An 18,339-nucleotide genomic window follows, 5' to 3' on the forward strand; every position below is an offset into this window, starting at 1 on the left:
AGCAATGCATAATTGATTTTATTATTTAAAGAGGCGTTATCACATTAAACATAGTGTGTAGCACTGGTATCGAATCGAACCATTTATCTCTCACCGATGTATTGACAGATTTGTCTCAAAATTTACATATACAAATATGAATACCACAGATGTAACACTATCACAAAGAATAGAGAAAGTAATTTTAAAATTAACAGTGAAGGCTTTAATGTCTCTTTTAGTCTTATATGGAGATACTTTTTTTTCACTACAACCATTGTGATGGTTGCCATACCTACTCATACTCATGTAATACAAGTAAAAGAACTTATAGATAAATTTACCAACATTTTATCTTTTCTATCTAAATTTCCAACTAGATTTTTACATCTTTTTTCCATCGTGGGAGTGTAGAGGAGTTGATCAAATTGTTAGGGAGAACAGATGGAAACAGAGATTGAGGGAGAAGAATTGTTAATTGAAAGAATATAAATATTGAAGATCACAAATTTATATCATTGAAAAATATTTGTCATTATAAACAAGGGACGGATCCAGGAATTTTTGCAGGAGGGGGTTTGCCAGGTTACTGTTAAGTAAATTTGTTAGTTGACAATGCATGATGCCATCATCTCCAAATTACGTAGGCATACATACACACTGAGTTTTTTAACGAGAGAAATCCAACACCCTGTTGACGTCAATTTCTATTATGAATTAATAGGATCATGTGATTCAATTTTATTCATGCGAAGCATTAATTGTGATATCACATGTCTATATCATTATCTCAAGCTTTGAATGCCGATCTCATCCCACCAGCTGATAATAAAGTATAAAGCACACGACAGTGACACTTTTCTCATAAAAGTGTTGTTTTACAATATTTTTAGGTAGCTGAGCCGGGGAGGGTTTGCCCCCACCGCCCCTCTCATGGATCTACCCCTTGATAGGCCATATTTATTGATATTAGTAAACTGAAATTCACTGCAAAAGAACTTACCAGGTTTAGGAGTTAGGATCAAGGCCCAGTATAATTGTTTGTTTATATACTGTACAGTTTCTTATATGCCCACATGGAAATGTGGAGGTATATTGCCGTCGCGTCCGTCCGTCATCAACAATTTTTTTGTGAACGCTATAACGCCAAAAGTTATCATCCGATTGCTTTAAAATTGATATGTGTTGTTTACATTAGTGAGATGAAGTAGCCTATTTAATTTCAATAATTTCCATTTATTACGTCTAGAGTTATGGCCCTTGTTTCACTTTGTTGAACCTTGTGAACTCCAAAAGTTATCATCTGATCTGTATGAAATTTATATGCATCATTTAAATTAGTGAAAGAAAGAAGCCTATTGAATTTCAGCAATTTCCGGTAATCACATCTAGAGTTATGGCCCTTGTTTCACTTTGTTGAATCTTGTGAACGCTCTAATGACAACAGTTATCATTCGATCTGTTTGAAATTGATATGCATCTTTTAAATTAGTGCAACGAAGATGCCTATTGAATTTCAGCAATTTCCCGTTAATTACGCTGTGAGGTATGGCCCTTGTTTCACTTTGTTGTACCTTGTGAATGCTCTAACGACAAAAGTTATTATCCGATCTATATGAAATTTATATATGTATCATTTAAATTAGTAAAACGAACAAGCCTATTGAGTTTCAGCAAATTTTTGTTTATTAAATCTAGAGTTATGGCCCTTGTTTCACTTTGTTGAATCTTGTGAACGCTTGAACGACAAAAGTTATCACCCAATCTGTATGAAATTCATATGCATCATTTAAATTAGTGAAATGAAGAAGCCTATTGAATGTCAGCAATTTCCGGCAATTACTTCTAGAGTTATGGCCCTTGTTTTACTTTGTTGAACCTTGTGAACGCTCGACTGACAAAAGTTATCATTCGATCTGTATGAAATTTATATGCATTATTTGAATTAGTAAAACAAAGAAGCCTGTCGAATTTCAACAATTTCTGTAGATTACTTTTTAGAACCTTGTGAACCCTCAAACAACGAAAATTATAATGTCATCTGTATGAAATTGTCTATTAAATGCCCCTAATTACCTACAAAAGAATAAATATACAACAACCCTTGCCGTCCATCGGACGATTTAGCTGCTGTGGGCGTATGTTTTGTTGAATGGCAACCTAACTTTAAACAAGACATTTACTTGTTCTATTTATTTTGTTTTTGGTGCAGTATTTAGGCTAATGATGAAATTCACAATTAATGATTATTGTGCTATTAAGAAGATAAAATCTACAGACTTTTAATTTTTCCTACTTTTCTCCAAAAACCGAGCAGTTTTCTGTGAAGGAAATTTTGCCTGGACAGCAGCTTTTCCGATTACTGAGCAAGAACCTTAGCTTGTAGCACATGTATATACATGTATTTACCTAATTTCATCCAAATTATATAAAGAGGAAAGAGTATTTATATTCACTAAAAAGTCAAATACTCTTCAACACAAGAAAAACAAAAATTCAGAAACTAGACAACTATTCTTACATAGAGACAATAAACAAATAAATAAAAAAAAATAGAATAAAAAACTGAAAAAATAAATGTTCAGAAACTTGAACAAAAGTGCATAATGTGTCTAAAAATAACTTGTGAATTACAGGTCTTGTTTAGACAATGGATCCAGTTCTATTCAAAGATTACTAATAGAATCAACACAGTCTCTGCTGGCCTGAATCCCATGAACAAAGAACTAATTTTAAAGGACACAAATCTGTAGTCATGGATATTGAATAACCATTATAACAAAAACATTACTCCCACTTCTCTGACAATAACAAAACTTAAAAGGGAATAGATCTATAAAATTATGATTTAAATTCGTATAGAGTATAGTGAATTTAACCAACTTGGATTTTTAAAATTACAAAGGTTTTTTTTTCTTGATTGCCTGCAGGGCGTGGCGGGATGTTATTAAAAATGCGTTATCATGGATATATGAGATACACTGTCATGCCTTGGATTCACAAAGACATTTGGATTTAGGCTCTAATTTCTGAATCTGCCCACTGTAAACTTTCCTGAACTTTAACTATATTTGCTGCAAGTGGTGGACTGATTCTAAAGTCAGACTTAGCCTTCACTGTAATTGTTTACCCAAGTAAGCATTCAATAGATTAGATAACAAGTATTCCTTCATTGTCTCTTAGCGATTATTCACATTTAAGCATTTCATACAAAAAATAAAAACACCTCATTTAAAGAAGTGTAAAATTAGAATATAAACTTTAATCTAATTACTATCTTCACTTTAAGGACAAAAGTATTGAATTTTGCACACATGTATAAACTAGGGAATAAGAAACTTGATTATGACTGAGTTCCACGTCACAATAGACAGATAAAAACAGTAGAATAGAGGACAACAGGAGCTGCAGCCTTTTTATACAAATCGTGGCAGTCAGGCTCCCGATAGTTAATTGATCGTAATAATATTAATGTCGACCTACAGCTGTCGACACAGTCTTCCACCTCCCTTCACTTCGTACTCCGATAATTTTATTGAAAGGACTTCAATTGAAAAACTTTTCATATTCACAGTCATTGTTCCACTCAGCTCATAATTTATTACTTTTAGTTTAAGATAATGATTTTTCTCAATGTCACGTGTTTGAAAGAAAGACAAGGGAATTTCTATGTGGAATAAAGGGTCTGATAAGGTCCAGGATTACTAACAGACTGTTTGTTTGAGGTTTTAAGGATATTTATATTCAATGATTTATGTATTTGCTTGGATTTTGTTTTTTCTAATTTCAAGGATATGTTATAGGGTAAGTTTTTTGTTTATTTGTTTCAAATTATAAAAAGGTACTTTTATAAAAAAAAAAAAAAGAGTTACAACATGAATATCAGATGTATTTTGGGGAGGGGTTATTATTTGAAAAAGTCTTTATCATAAACATTTTTCAGGTTAATGAAGTTTTATCCTTTAAAGAACACTCTATATCACTAACATTGTACATGTATGGCTTTCTTATGTAGACATTAACCTATTTTGGATTTTGTGTGAGTTGATAAATCTGTTAAACAACTGTCCTGCTTAAACAAACTGACATTAGTTAAATACACAGCATGGCATGTAATGTTGAAAATGGTAGAATATTGTTGTTTTACAGAATATATCCTGACCTCTGTTATTAAAGACCAAAAGAGACTTCATAATCTTAACCTTAAGTATTGAACTAATTGTTCACTCTATAAATATTCCAATGACCACAAATCCTATATTTTGATCTGCATACATAAGTCAACATGACTACCAGACTATATGAACCATTTGTCCAGTGTCATACATGTGCAGGGTATGCTTTCTCTTTCTATTCCATGTGATACCATGTCTCATCTGAAGAGTTCACATAGCTATAAAATTTTATTCTTCTTTTTGTATGTATTAAAAACCAATGAATTTTTTTAAAAATTGACTTCACTTTGAACAAATTAAACAAACAAAAAAAAAACTTTTGCAGAAAATGAATAACCATAATAAATTGTCGATTGTTATTTGTCTAGCCTTGGGCTGCGATGTTTTAGGTTGTTAAATATCTGCTTTAAAATAATGAAGTTAATTCTTGTGATATAATTAACCATGGCGATGTGATTGATGATTTTAGGTTCTTTGTCTAAAAATAGAACTCATGATAGTCTGTGAATGAATCCCGAGATTAGAGACAACAAAAGACTTTGTTTGGATTTTTTTAGACAAGAATCGTGATTATTTCTTTGTGTTGATTAAATCACATTTTTTATGGTATCTATATGATATTTTATACAGTTTTGATTATGAGAAAAATTTAATTACAAAAACTTGCAGCCTGTAAGATACCATTTATGAGGAAGAAAACATTAGCAGTTTTAATTATAATTTAATTTGTTTGAGATTTACGTTTTTGTAGAAATTCCAGTCGTGGATTAACCATCAAGCAAGAAAATAATGTAGGGAAAGGGGTCAACATTTAGTTTTTTCCATTGCCATTAAATCTGCAGTCGAATGAAATTGTAGACATTTTACGAGCAGAAAATCTAGAATAAAAGTTTAGTTTCTTTTCAACTGATAAAAGTTTATTTTAGGGTTCAATATTGTTTTTATTTTTGAATATGAGGGCCTCGAATACAGCCTAGAGAATTTTCTTAAGAAGTTATTGAATAACATGTAGGGCACTGTTTTCAAGTTTAATGTTACACAACTTTGGTCAGATTTCTATATAAGAGAAATTTGAAGTCTGTAATTTGTGAAACATATAGAATTATGTGATAATGATATAATATTTTTAAGAAATAAAAATGTTAAAATTTATTCATAAAATGTATAAAATTTTCATTTGTACATTTGTTTCAACAGTTATTAATAGTTTTGTACTAAGTTTGACAAACAGCAAGTTGTAACATACTATATCTCTTTTTCTCTGCAGGTTTCTGAAAATGTTTATTATGTATACCATGGCATAAATAATTTGAATTATAATATATTTGACCAGGGAAAACTGCCCAGTTAAAATTCTAGTTTTATAATATGCCTAGGTTTTGTTGTGTTATCATGCCTGATTAACTACCTAACCAGGGAGAAAATAATGTTGAACATTCAGACAATTGCATTGATTTTTTTTTCTGCTCTCATTTTTATACTCTCACATGGAAATGTGGACGTATATTGCGATCGCCCCTGTCCGTCCGTCTGTTGTTTATTTTAGTGAGATGAAGAAGCCTATTTAATTTCAATAATTTCCGTTTATTACGTCTAGTGTTATGGCCCTTGTTTCATGTTGTTGAACAGTGTGAATGATCTAATGCCAAAAGTTAACAACCGATCTTTGTGAAATTTATATGCAATATTTAAATTAGGGAAACAAAAAAGCCTATTGAATTTCAGCAATTTACGTTTATTACTTCTAGAGTTATGACCCTTGTTTCACTTTTTTTAACCTTGTGAACGCCAAAAGTTTTCATTCAATCTTTGTTAAATTTATATGTATTAATAAATTAATGAAACAAAGAAACCTATTGAATTTCGACAATTTCCATTTATTACGTCTAGAGTTATGACCCTTGTTTCACTTTATTGAACATGAGCGCTCTAACAATCATCCGATCTTTGTCAATTTTATATGTATTATTTAATAGGTTTTCTTTCTCTGAGCGAAGGCTTCTGGTTGGTTGGTATTGTTGTAGCAATTTCTGTAAATTACCTCTAGAGTTATGGCCCTTGTTTCACTTTTTTGTACCTTGTGAATGCTCTAATACCAAAAGTTATCAGCTGATCTGTATATAAAATTTATATGCATCATTTAGATTAGTGAAACCAAAAGCCTCTTGAATTTCAGCAATTTAAAATAATTACTTCTCGAGTTATGGCCCTTGTTTCACTTTGTTCAACCTTGTTAATGCTCAGTTAATGAAAGTTATCATCCGATATGTATGAAATTTATATTCATCATTTAAATTTGTAAATTGGAGGTCTATTGAATTTCAGCAATTTCCGTCAATTATTTTTAGAGTTATGGCCCTTGTTTCACTTTGTGAACCATGTGAACGTTCGAATGACAAAAATTATCATCCAATCTGTATGAAATTGATATTTTCTGTAAATTACTTCCAGAGTTAAGGTTTATGCAACAACCTTTGTCGACCACTCAGCCGATTTAGCTGCTGTGGACGTATGTTTCGTTGCCTGGCAACCTATCTTTATTTAATGTAAACTGGTCAGTTATTACGCCTGAACACTTCACCACAGATTATTTTTATGCTCTATCATCCAGGATACTTTCTTTCATCCAGACAGGCAAGATAAAAAGATACATGTAACATGTTTATTTGACCAAAGCGACTGTTAGATTTCATCATGTGGTTGTGGATTTTCATGCTTGGTGGACAATTAGCCCTGATACTTGTTTAGTTCCAAAATTTAAAAGAATTACAAGCTGATAACTAGTTTGGGATGTATTGATAGAATATCAGATTTAACAATAAAGTGCTGTGAGAGTTATAAAAGCTACTATAAAATATGTGCTAAGGTGACCTTGGATCAGTTACTTGTGTTAATCTGATCACAGATCAATACAAATACTCTTTGATCTCTCGATCAATCAACACTGCGATTAAACCCCTTAACCATATCTCAACTATATAGTAATTTATATCAGGCACCTTTTGATATAACTTTTACACTGTAAGTCTGGATATAGTAGACTACATGTATGTTTAATAAGGATCAACTAGGACAAAGGTTATAACAGATTAACAGAAAATAGACAGATACAAAATAGGTTTTATATTTGTTTCTATTTTTTGGTAGAGTTAACGACAACATTTACACTATTGTACATGAATATATAATTTGATGTGATATAGAATTTATACTTCTATCGAAAACAGTTTTATCTATTATGATCAGTTAAATAAAATTTACTTATGTACACAAAAATATAAGAGAAATAGTTAAATGAACTTCTAGATACATGGGAAGTAGCATCAGCTGTTCTGCAAAGAACAAGTTTCCTGCCTCATGCACTACATAGCGCTACTTTTAGATAAGTTGAGTGGTTTAAAAGTATGCCCATGTGCATTGGGATGTTATGGTCATGATGTGATGGTCATGTGTGGTGTTTATTTTATGGTCAAGATGGTCATGTGATAATATGGTCATCAGCTTATGATTTGGTAACATTACTGCTGCATTCAAATTTATGTGCACTTTGCCCTCCCTCATCTTTTAAGAATAATTTACTTGTTAGTTTCAAATGACGAAACTAAAGTGCTAAGTGCAACACACATTCTGTTTTTTTGCAAAGAACATGGCAGCAACATATTTATAACAGAACACAGTTATCTTTGGAATAAGAATTAATAAGTAATATCTTTAAGTGTCAACAGTTTCTGTGGTTTGATGAGATAAAAAAATATATGATTAATTAAAGGACTGTTTCCTGGTGATTTTTTTTAATGAGGACTCTGGTCATGTATGCTGTGATCCACTTCAAACAGTTTGTCATAATATAAACTGTTTCCTCATGTGTTATAAATAACTCATTAAAGATATGTTTAATTTGCATGATGAAAGAAATACAGTTGTTAATAATTGTACAGTAGCTAGTGATTTGTTGACCTAACTTCAGTTATTGACCTATTTCAAAGACAAGTGTAAAAGGGTATGGTCTAACAATGGATAGGTACATTTATACCATGCACAGTTCCATGCTAGTATCTATGTAAAATGTGCTACAAAGTCTCTACAGTACTACTCTCTTTTGGTATTATTTTAGTTCTATTATAAATGCCAATTTTATCTGTAATTGGCCTGTGGTGTAGTTTAGTATAAAATGTTTCCAAATGTGCAGCATGTTCCTAGTTTTAATGTCTAAAGTCATAAACATCCATCCCCTGGTGTGACTTCTTTGTCGACATTATGTGTTTATTTTGGCCACTGCTGTGGTCAGTGTGTCTATCAATAGACTGGTCTGCTGTCCAAAGTATGAAATGTTTCAAGTTTAGTCTGTAATCATTAAAACTCCACTGGATGACCTTGGGCTGACCTTTATATAGTCGTAATATGATACGACAGTAAACACTGCAGCTTGATATCTTAAGTGGTCTGTACCCTACACACATGCGCTTTAAAGTTTTAATATAACATTAAACTATACTCAGAGCTCAAAAACTTAGTAAAAACCAAAGCAAATCATAAATTGTTTGCCATAATAGATCATGTAGATATACCCAATGTTCTTGTCATAAAACATACCAAAATCCTTCCACACATACATGTATCTTTAGTGGGTTTTATACTCTAAATATTTGCAGCATCTTTAATAATTACCATCCCTTTGTCCATGACTATATTATACCCCTTCAAATTGCCTATCCATTTATTTATTCTGGCTTCATTTACTCTTTAGTATTATTTATTCACTAAATTATATTTCTCCTCCTTTATTGTCTTTGTCTCAATAAAAATTATAGACAGATAGAAAAAGATTTGATTGTCATCATATCCATCATGGCAGTATACAAATTTACACAGTTTAAACAAAAGTTAATCATACAATTATAAAATAACATCCAGTATGGTCATGTATTTATGGATGTGCAGTGTTATATGTATTCCCAAGTTTCAATCACAGCAATATTTCCTTCTTCAGTTAAAAGTGTAGTTAAAACAAGATTATTAACAGATTTTTATAAAGTATTTTGTACCAGTAATCAAAATATTTGTCTTAAATTACTTCATAATAATGGCAAAGAAATAAATCATTCAAGTGTTTATCTATGGATAGAGTACTGGTGGCTTTCTGTTACAGGAATTGGGTCTTGGGTTTCAGTTATTTCTCTAGTGCTAGATGTGTTACTCATATGTTCAGCACTAAATGGCCTGACCTCAAAACTTCAATCTTTAAAAGTACACTAGTATAAAAGAACACTGGTACAACAGGGTTTGTATTTTTGCTCATATTTAGTTGGGGGTGGGGGGATGGCCGAATGGTTAGCATGTGCGTGTTGTATCATAAAGATCTGTCATTGAGTCAACTGGCATGGTTTCGATTCCACGGTTATACATGGCAAGAAGTAGGGTCTCCTGTCCAACGTTGTGGGTTTTCTCCGGGTCCTCCGGTTTTCTCCCACTGCTGAAGATCCGTACATGCAAGTGAATTATTGAAATAAAGTTGAACCATATGTTAGTCCCGAAATGAATTGGTTTGTGTCAAGTGGAATTAAACCCCATTTCTCTCTCTCATATTTACTTGTCCCCAGCCTTTCAAAGAAAGCAGGGAGACTTTTAAAATGGGTTCGTTCGTCTGTCTGTCTGTCCGTCACACCTTTTGGGACACAATAAATCTGCTTCTAATTGAGCTAAAATGTTCAAACTTGGTACAGCTGTGTTTATTAGGTGAATGCCTTGACTAAGCAAAAATACGCAGTTTGATTGGTCAATGCTTTGGGACACAATAACTTTGCTTCAAATTAAGTCAGAGTAATGAAACTTGGGGTATAGTTTCATTACATCAATACCATGACTAAGTTCGATAATAAGCATTTTCGGATCAGGTTAAACAGAGTGATAAGCCATTTGATTGGTTGACACTCTGGAGCTCGACAACATTGATTCTAATTAAATGAGAATGGTGAAACTTGCCGTATCTCATTACATCAATACCTTGACTAAGTTCAATAATACGCATTTATTATAGTTTCATTACATCAGTAGCTTGACTAAGTTCAATAATGAACATTTTTTGCATCAATGTTTTGGGACATGATAACCTTGATTCTAATTGAGTAAGAGTGATGAAACTTGGTGAAGACTATACATGTAGGTTGAAATATAGGTTTATATCCCAAAGATCTCAACTCCTTTGGATATTCGCGCATATCTGACCCTAAGTTCCTGGATTATGGACCCAGATTGTACGAAAAGTCACGTTTTTAGCTTATGGACACAATTTTTATCCGATTTAGATGAAACTTGAAATGTATGTTTATAACCCAAAGATCTCGACTACAACTTCCTGGATTTTATGGCCCCCAATTGTACGGAAAATCGCATTTTTAGCTTGTGGTCCCCCTAGAGGTCACAATTTTTGTCTGATTTAAAAAAAAACAAAACATTCTAATATATCACCATAATGATGATTGAGTTTGAATTTCGTAAAAATCGGACCGAAACTGACGGACAAAATGGCAAAATACGCAAATAGTGTTAAAGTATGTAATATCACAATTTTGATCCCATTTTGATCAACTTAAAACATGTGTTTATGTCCCAAAGATCTCGGCTACTTTCAATATTCGTGCATATTTGACCCTAAGTTCCTAGATTATGACTCCTGATTGTACGAAAAAATCACGATTTTAGCTTGTGGACCCATAGGTCACAATTTTTATCCGATTTTAAAAATCTTTTAAAGATACATTCCTGTGTACAAACTGGGTGATTTGATGGTGTATTTGAACCAAAAACATATTCAAACTAATAAATCTATCAAAATTTTGCTTCAAATTCTTCTCAAAACATTTTTTACGCGAGGAAATATCCTGCTATAAAAAAAATCGATTAAAAGAGGTCATGTTTGTGTCACGTAGCTTTACTGACAAACTACCTAGCACCGGGTGTGAAGTCGGAGGAGTATTTATTGCATACACAAGACGATGTTGTCTTTAATCGCTATCCATTTATCATAAATATCGATCCCTAATTAAATTCTCGGATTATCCACTGCCCACGTCTTTTTCCATGATTTTTATCTCGGAAAATGTTGTACGTCTATCTCTTCATAAAGTTTATGAACTTTTCTACAAAGAGCTTAATCTCCGCGTGCAACCTTTGATGTCACGCGAGCAGACAATTCTAATCGCTGGGCTGTTGATTAGGTAAACCCATATATGTTGGTCCTGTATGCACTTCATGAGCGTTTTTCAGGGAATCCAGTATTTTTCTAGTAAGATTGGATATTTCTACTTTCCATATATACCAAAGTTGCCATACTTTTATTGGAAATAACCACCCGATAAATACTTTTCTAGGAACGTATCTTTAAATATATCAGTGTTAAAACCTAATTACAGTTAAAGTTCGAATTTCGTAAAAATCCGACAAAATGGCCGCTCCTTCAACGCAAATAGTGTAAAAGTATGTAATATGTACCAAGATTGTGGACCCACTAGAGGTCACAATTTTTGTCCGATTTTGATGAAACTAAAAATATATGTTAATATCCCAAAGATCTCACTTCCTTTAGATATTTACGCATATCGGATCCTAACTTCTTGGATTATGGCCCCTGATTGTACAAAAAATCCACTTTTTTAGCTTGTGGACCCGCTTAGAGGTTACAATTATTATCCGATTTTAAAAAATGTAATATATCAGTGTTACAACCTTATGACGGTTAAGTTCAAATTTCATGAAAATCAGACCAAAACTGCCCGACAAAATGACCTCTCCTTGTATGCAGTTAGTGTAAAAGTATGTAATATCAAGGTTGTGGACCCTCTAGAGGTCACAGTTTTTATCTGATTTTGATGAAACTTAACATATATTATATGTTTATATCCCAGAGATTTCGATTCCTTTTGATGTTCGTGCATATCGGACCATAACATCCTGGTATGTCCCCTGATTGTACAAAAAATCAGGTTTTTAGCTTTTCTGTCCATCTCTTGCAAAATGTGGGTGTACCTTGCATGGCAACCACTTGTTACTTGTCTCTGAAATTTTTATTTCATTGGAAAAGCAAAAGAAGAGGAGGGTTTTAAATGATGCAGATATTGGATTTGAAACAGTTTTACCTAAGACATGACTTATTTCAGGCAAAATAAGAGATTTTTTTCGAAATAAGCTGAGATTGTAGGATTCTCAATGGCCTTATCATGTATTCATTGCAATGATAGCATCAAAAGTATTTGGGCATAAAAGGTCCTGGGGCCTGTTTCACGAAATTTTAACTAAGATAAAATCCAAATTTTAGTAATTTGATTGGATAATATTAGATTGATTTTAGTGCTTAGCCAATCAAAATTGAAGTATCTATTAAAATTTGGATTTTATCTTTAGTTAAGATTTCGAGAAACCGGGCCCTGTACAGCTGTGTTTAAGAATATAGGAGATTTTATGTTTTCTGGTCAATAATATACAATATTCAACAATTTAAAGAGCTGAATTGAATAGGAAATGTGACCCCAGTCACTATGGTAACCAGTACAGTAAAGATGAAGTTATTGTAGTCAAATACCTTTATTTCATTAATTATTTTTGGTATAAAGGTAGTTTTCTGTAAATCAAAAATATTTATGAACTAAAAGCGTGCATATAGTACTAGACAAATTGTATAATAGAAGGTCACCATGGTAACCATAACTAGGGAATTATTTTGTGTAAAAAAAAAAAGTAAATGTAGGTTAACATTTGTTTAAAGTGAAGAATTATTTAAGTTGGGTGAACTCTGTGTATTTTTGCTAAAGTTAGATTAATCTATAAGTTCAGTATAAACAAGAATTTTTTGTCCATCGTTTGTTCCTTCCTAAAGTTTTACATCCACTTCCACCATAGGTGATATCGTAGACATGTCTACATGTGAGTCATTTATATAGTCTACTTCCATCATTTATAACCAGTAGTTTTTTTATGTACCTACTAACTGTTACAGTGCTTGTTTGTATAGAGGATTTACTAAACGTAGCTTTTGTATACAACCAAGTTTAAATGACTAGGCTTGCTAATTCCAAGATCCACAAAGTGTAATATCCCAAATGTAAACCAAGTGATTGTGTATAGTACACATAGGTTAACTAGATACGCTTTTCACAGTGCCAGATTTCCTAAATGACTGAAAATTTTTTTCAATGAATCCCATCAGTTACCACATAATACTGTAATTTACTACCATGTACATGTAGCCTACCTTGTGTGGGAATTGTAATGTATCTACTGTATTTATTGTTCTGTTTTGTTATCCAGTTATCCTCCATCGTCTATAAGGCACTGTGCTCAAGAGCGTTGATATATAGCCTTGTCATGTGAATAAATGTCTAAATAATAATTTTATATAACATTTGAAGCTAAAATAAAAACTTGCAATAGGCAAATTTAGCTCTTACATAATGCATCTTTAAAGACCTGGAAAATTGTTTTACCGGTAATGTATTTTTATCTTTTGAGATTTTTAGGTTTGAATTGTAGTTGGATCAAGAGTGGCCCTAGGTTATTCCACTGATGAGGTGTTTTAAACACAGTTCAGCAAAGCTGAGGATGTTTAAGACTTCAGTGCGTGTAAGAAAGGCTTACGAAAGTGTCAAAAAATATTATACACCTTTGCTAGAGACCCCCTAGATACATGTATTGAAGCCCTAGGCTTCAGTCTGCCAAGCTTATAGGTAAATTTCATCTCTATCATGTAAAGGTTTTATGTTTTCACAAATAAAAAATAAAAAACATCAAACATTTTTGGAAGCAATTAAAATGATATTTTGTAGCAGTTAGAAAATATTATTGATCAATTTATTTTATTGTTATAATAAAAGCAGATTTTAATACCTGCACTACTACTAAATATGCTCTATGTATCCTGTTATCTCTGCATTAATTTCCCCACCTGTAGCTATGATTTGATGATTCCCTGGTGTAATTGTATACAAGACAAAAATGTAAATACAATTGCTTTCTTGGTTTGATAAATCAAATGAATAAAAAAAAACTATGCCTGTTTTAATTCTGAAAGTTTACATGTAGCCAGAGTTTGAGACAGTTCATCGAATGAGTCCGCATATACATGGTTAATAAGGCAAGTTACGATTGTACCTAGACCTTAGCTCTTTCAAGTCGAGTCACAAGTCAGGTCTTTGATGCAGACTCAACACTGAGACTTGGAACTTGAGTTCCCAACTCTGCATGTAAATATCAATTGTTTTTACACCCATATTTTCATGTGGACCTATATTTTCATGTGGACCTATATTGTCATCACCCCTCCAGACGTCCAGACGTCCTTTCACTTTTTGTTTGTGGACACTCTACAGGCCACAATTTTTATCCAGTTTCGACGAAACTTGAAATATAAGTTTATATCCCAAAGATCTTGGTTCCTATCTATATTGGCATGTATCGTACTGTAACTTCATTGATTATGGCCCCTGATTGTATGAAAAGTCACGTTTTTAGCTTGTGGATATGTATGTTTATAACCTAAAAATCTTGGTTCCTTTCGATAGTCACGCATATCAGACGGTAACTTCCTGAATTATGGCCCCTGATTGTATGAAAAATCACGTTTTTATCTTGGGCTCCCTCTAGAGGTCACAATTTTTATCTGATTTTAAAAACCGTTTAAACATTACACTGAAAGATGGTTGAGTTCATATTTCATGAAAATTGGGCCAAAACTGTCTGACAAAATGGCTGCTCCTTGTATGCAAATAGTGTAAAAGTATGTAATACCAAGGTTGTGGACCCTCTAGAGGTCACAATATTTATCCAATTTTAATAAAACCTAAAATATATGTTATGTTTATATCCCAAAGATCTCCGTTCCTGTCGATATTTGTGCTTATTGGACTGTAACTTTATGGATTATTGCCCTTAATTGTATGACCAAGATTTTAGACCCTCTAGAGGTCACAATTTTTATATGACTTTGCTAAAATAAATGTTTATATCCCAAAGATCTTGGTTCTTTTTGATATTTGCACATATCGGACCATATCTTCCTGAATTATGGCTGCAGATTGTACGAAAAATCACTTTTTTTTAGCTTGTGGACCCGCTAGCTAGAGGTCTCAATTTTTATCTGATTTTGATGAAACTTAAAATAGATCTTTATATCCCCAAAATCTGTGTTCCTTTTGATACTTGCACGTAACTTTATTGATTATGGCCCTAGATTGTACGAAAAATCGCTTCTTTTTTTTTCTAACTTGTTCTCTGTCCATCTCCTGCAAAATGTGTGTGTGTCTTGCATGGTAACCGCTTGTTATCAGAGACTTCAGTTATATGTACCATAATGATGCTTATTTATCTTGATTTGATTAAAACCAAACAAAACCAGTCATGAATTTATTTTAATGTTAACTGAATGAAAAGAAAATGAAATGTGATTCCCCAAAAAAACTCAAGATACCCAGTTATATTATAAAACTTGTCAAATGAAATATGTTGTTTTGCTACTAATTCCAGCTACATGTTAATTTCAATGTGGACAATTATTAAATTAGTATAGTAAACAAGAAGCTCAGGCAGCCATTGTATCAAGTCATTCCTATTAGTAATTAACTTAGTGACTTGTTGCTATACCTATAGTAAGTAAAACAGACTGGAATATATTGAATGTCATACAATAACAAGGATATATTGACTATGACAAGGGTATATATATATTGTATGTCACATGACAATTGAATCTGTCAAGTGTCAATCATCTGTCAACCCAGATGTTCATATTTGGTAAAGTTTGACCTCAATATTAATTCTTTAATAATATTATCAAAGAAAAAGGTGTACTATCTGTGTTTATTATCACAATCAACTGTCATTGTACAAACATGGCATAAATCTGAATTACTTTGTCATTAAACATTTCATCAGAGACATTCAAACTCTGAGGAATATGTTTTGGTATTTCATCAGCATAGATTTACATGTATAAAAAAATCTTTGGCCATCGCCGCTAATCGGCAGCAATAAATTTCCTTTATCTCTGCAGTTTATTAGAATTACCATTTAGTTTTTTATACGCCCACATGGAAATGTGGTCGTATATTGCTGTCGCCCCCGTCCATCCGTCCGTCCATCTGTTGGTCCGTTCGGACGTCCGTCCGTCCATCATCCACAATTTCTTGTGAACACTACAGACTACATTTATCATCTGATTATTTTGAAATTGATATATGTTGTTTGCCTTAATGAGATGAAGAAGCCTATTTAATTTCAATAACTTCCGATAATTTTTCTGGAGTTATGGCCCTTGTTCCACTTTGTTGCACCTTGTGAACCTTTTAACGACAAAAGTTATCAACAGATCTGTATGAAATTTATATGCACCATTTAAATTAGTAAAACAAAGAATCCTATTGAATTTCAACAATTTCCGTTAATTACATCTAGAGTTATGGCCCTTGTTTCACTTTGTTGCACCTTGTGAACCTTGTGAACGACAAAAGTTATCAACCGATCTGTATGAAATTTATATGCGTCATTTAAATTAGTAAAACAAAGAATCCTGTTGAATTTCAGCAATTTCCATTAATTATGCCGTGAGTTATGACCCTTGTTTCACTTTGTTGTACCTTTTGAATGCTCTAATTATTAGGGTTTCACACTGCGTAGCTTGTGTGAAACACTATTGTTTTTGTTAAGATTATTCTTCTTATTATTATTTTTCTTATTCCATTTTGATTGTATCTCAGAAACTACTTGTCGGATTGATTTGATGTCTTCGGTTTTACTGGGAAAGTGGGTGAGATTAAAGCTATTTCGAACGTTCTGCGATAATGCGAAATGTCCGAAATCGTCGAAGTTGTCGATTTTTGAAATATTGCCGTAATATTAACAATAATCGTCGCATTTTAATATTGGATACATTTTGACATAGCCAGAGACAAGCCACATAGCTACGGTTCTTTAGATTTTTGATTTTCGACAAATCGTCGGAGATATTAGGCGCCAAATTTGGAAAATTTAAATTTTTACAAAAAACTTTTTTATTTATGAATATTTTTATGTGGTATTTTACCCAGGGTTAAAGAGTCATCTGATTTGACCAAAAATGGCACCATTTTTTGTCACCTCAATTTTCCTTGGCCACCATTGGCTAATTCAGTTTTTCAGTCCTGGATCAATTATTTAATACTCGATTTGTATCAAACAAAGATCATTAGCTCCGTGGTCCAAAATGTCATTTTTTTTGTTACCGGTAAAGTTACCTTTCGGCAACGGAAGTGACGTAAATTTAGCAAAAACTACAATTTTGACAGTTCGGTACCACTTTTTGAAAGCAAATATTATTTTTTTCAAATCTGGTATGACTGAAAGTGTGTGCCCTGTAAAGGCGCAGAAAACATCGGGCTAAGTTTTTTTAATTTCGATTTCGTTTTCGGGTCATTTTGATTTATATGTGAAAAAAGGTGAAAAAATGAGCTATTTACAACCAATTCAGGCTTTTCATATTTTAAGATATTTCTTCGCAACTTTTATAAACTTGTAGCAATAATCGATACGAAGAGAATGTATGTGAAAATTAGTTTGTAATATGAGCAGTTGCCGAGAAATGGGCAATTTTGCATGAGTCACGATTTACGCTAGTTTGCCGGTAAAAGAGTCAATTATTATTGGATTTTCATAAAAGCGACACGATTTGATGCGTAATGTCAATTTTAACTAGGTCAAACCAATTTAACATTTTCAATGTCACCGGAAATGACGTAATTTGGGCAAAAACTGTATTTATAGCCTTCGAATCAAATAATTGATTCAAATGAGTCGTATTTGTTATTTGTTTAAAATTTTGATATTTGATTCAAATCAACTAATAGAATGAACCCATACGATCATATAGATATCACAAATTGGTTTCTAACTTGTTCAGTTGCAGAGAAATTGACGATTTTCAACAGGTAACTTTTCAAAGTTTTTGGTCCAGAAAAGTGTCAATTATTATTCGATTTTCATAAAATTGTCACCGTGTGATACCTAATGCCATTTACGATTTCATTCAAGTAATTTAAGATTTTCATTATCACCGGAAGTAACGTCATTTTGGCAAAAACTGTATTTTTAGCCTTTAAAACAGATATTTTATTCAAATGAGTCTGATTTGTAATGTTTTTAAAATTATGATATTTCATTCCAA

General features: G+C 32.4%; 1 protein-coding gene across 3 annotated transcripts in view; it reads left to right on the forward strand.

The window, feature by feature from the left end:
- LOC126831101 (uncharacterized protein PF3D7_1120000) overlaps positions 1–18,339 on the forward strand; it is a 108,691-nt gene that overhangs the window by 12,209 nt on the left and 78,143 nt on the right. Inside the window, exon 1 of one of the 3 annotated variants that reach the window (XM_050561737.2) lies at positions 3,509–3,783. The exons of the other annotated variants lie outside the window; for them this stretch is intronic. Coding sequence (XP_050417694.1) covers positions 3,727–3,783 — 57 coding nt within the window. The 5' untranslated portion in view covers positions 3,509–3,726. Of the gene's footprint in view, positions 1–3,508; positions 3,784–18,339 lie in introns of those variants that run through there. 3 annotated transcript variants of the gene reach the window in all.

Source organism: Patella vulgata, chromosome 1, assembly GCF_932274485.2.
Source record: "Patella vulgata chromosome 1, xgPatVulg1.2, whole genome shotgun sequence".
Taxonomy (NCBI): domain Eukaryota; kingdom Metazoa; phylum Mollusca; class Gastropoda; family Patellidae; genus Patella; species Patella vulgata.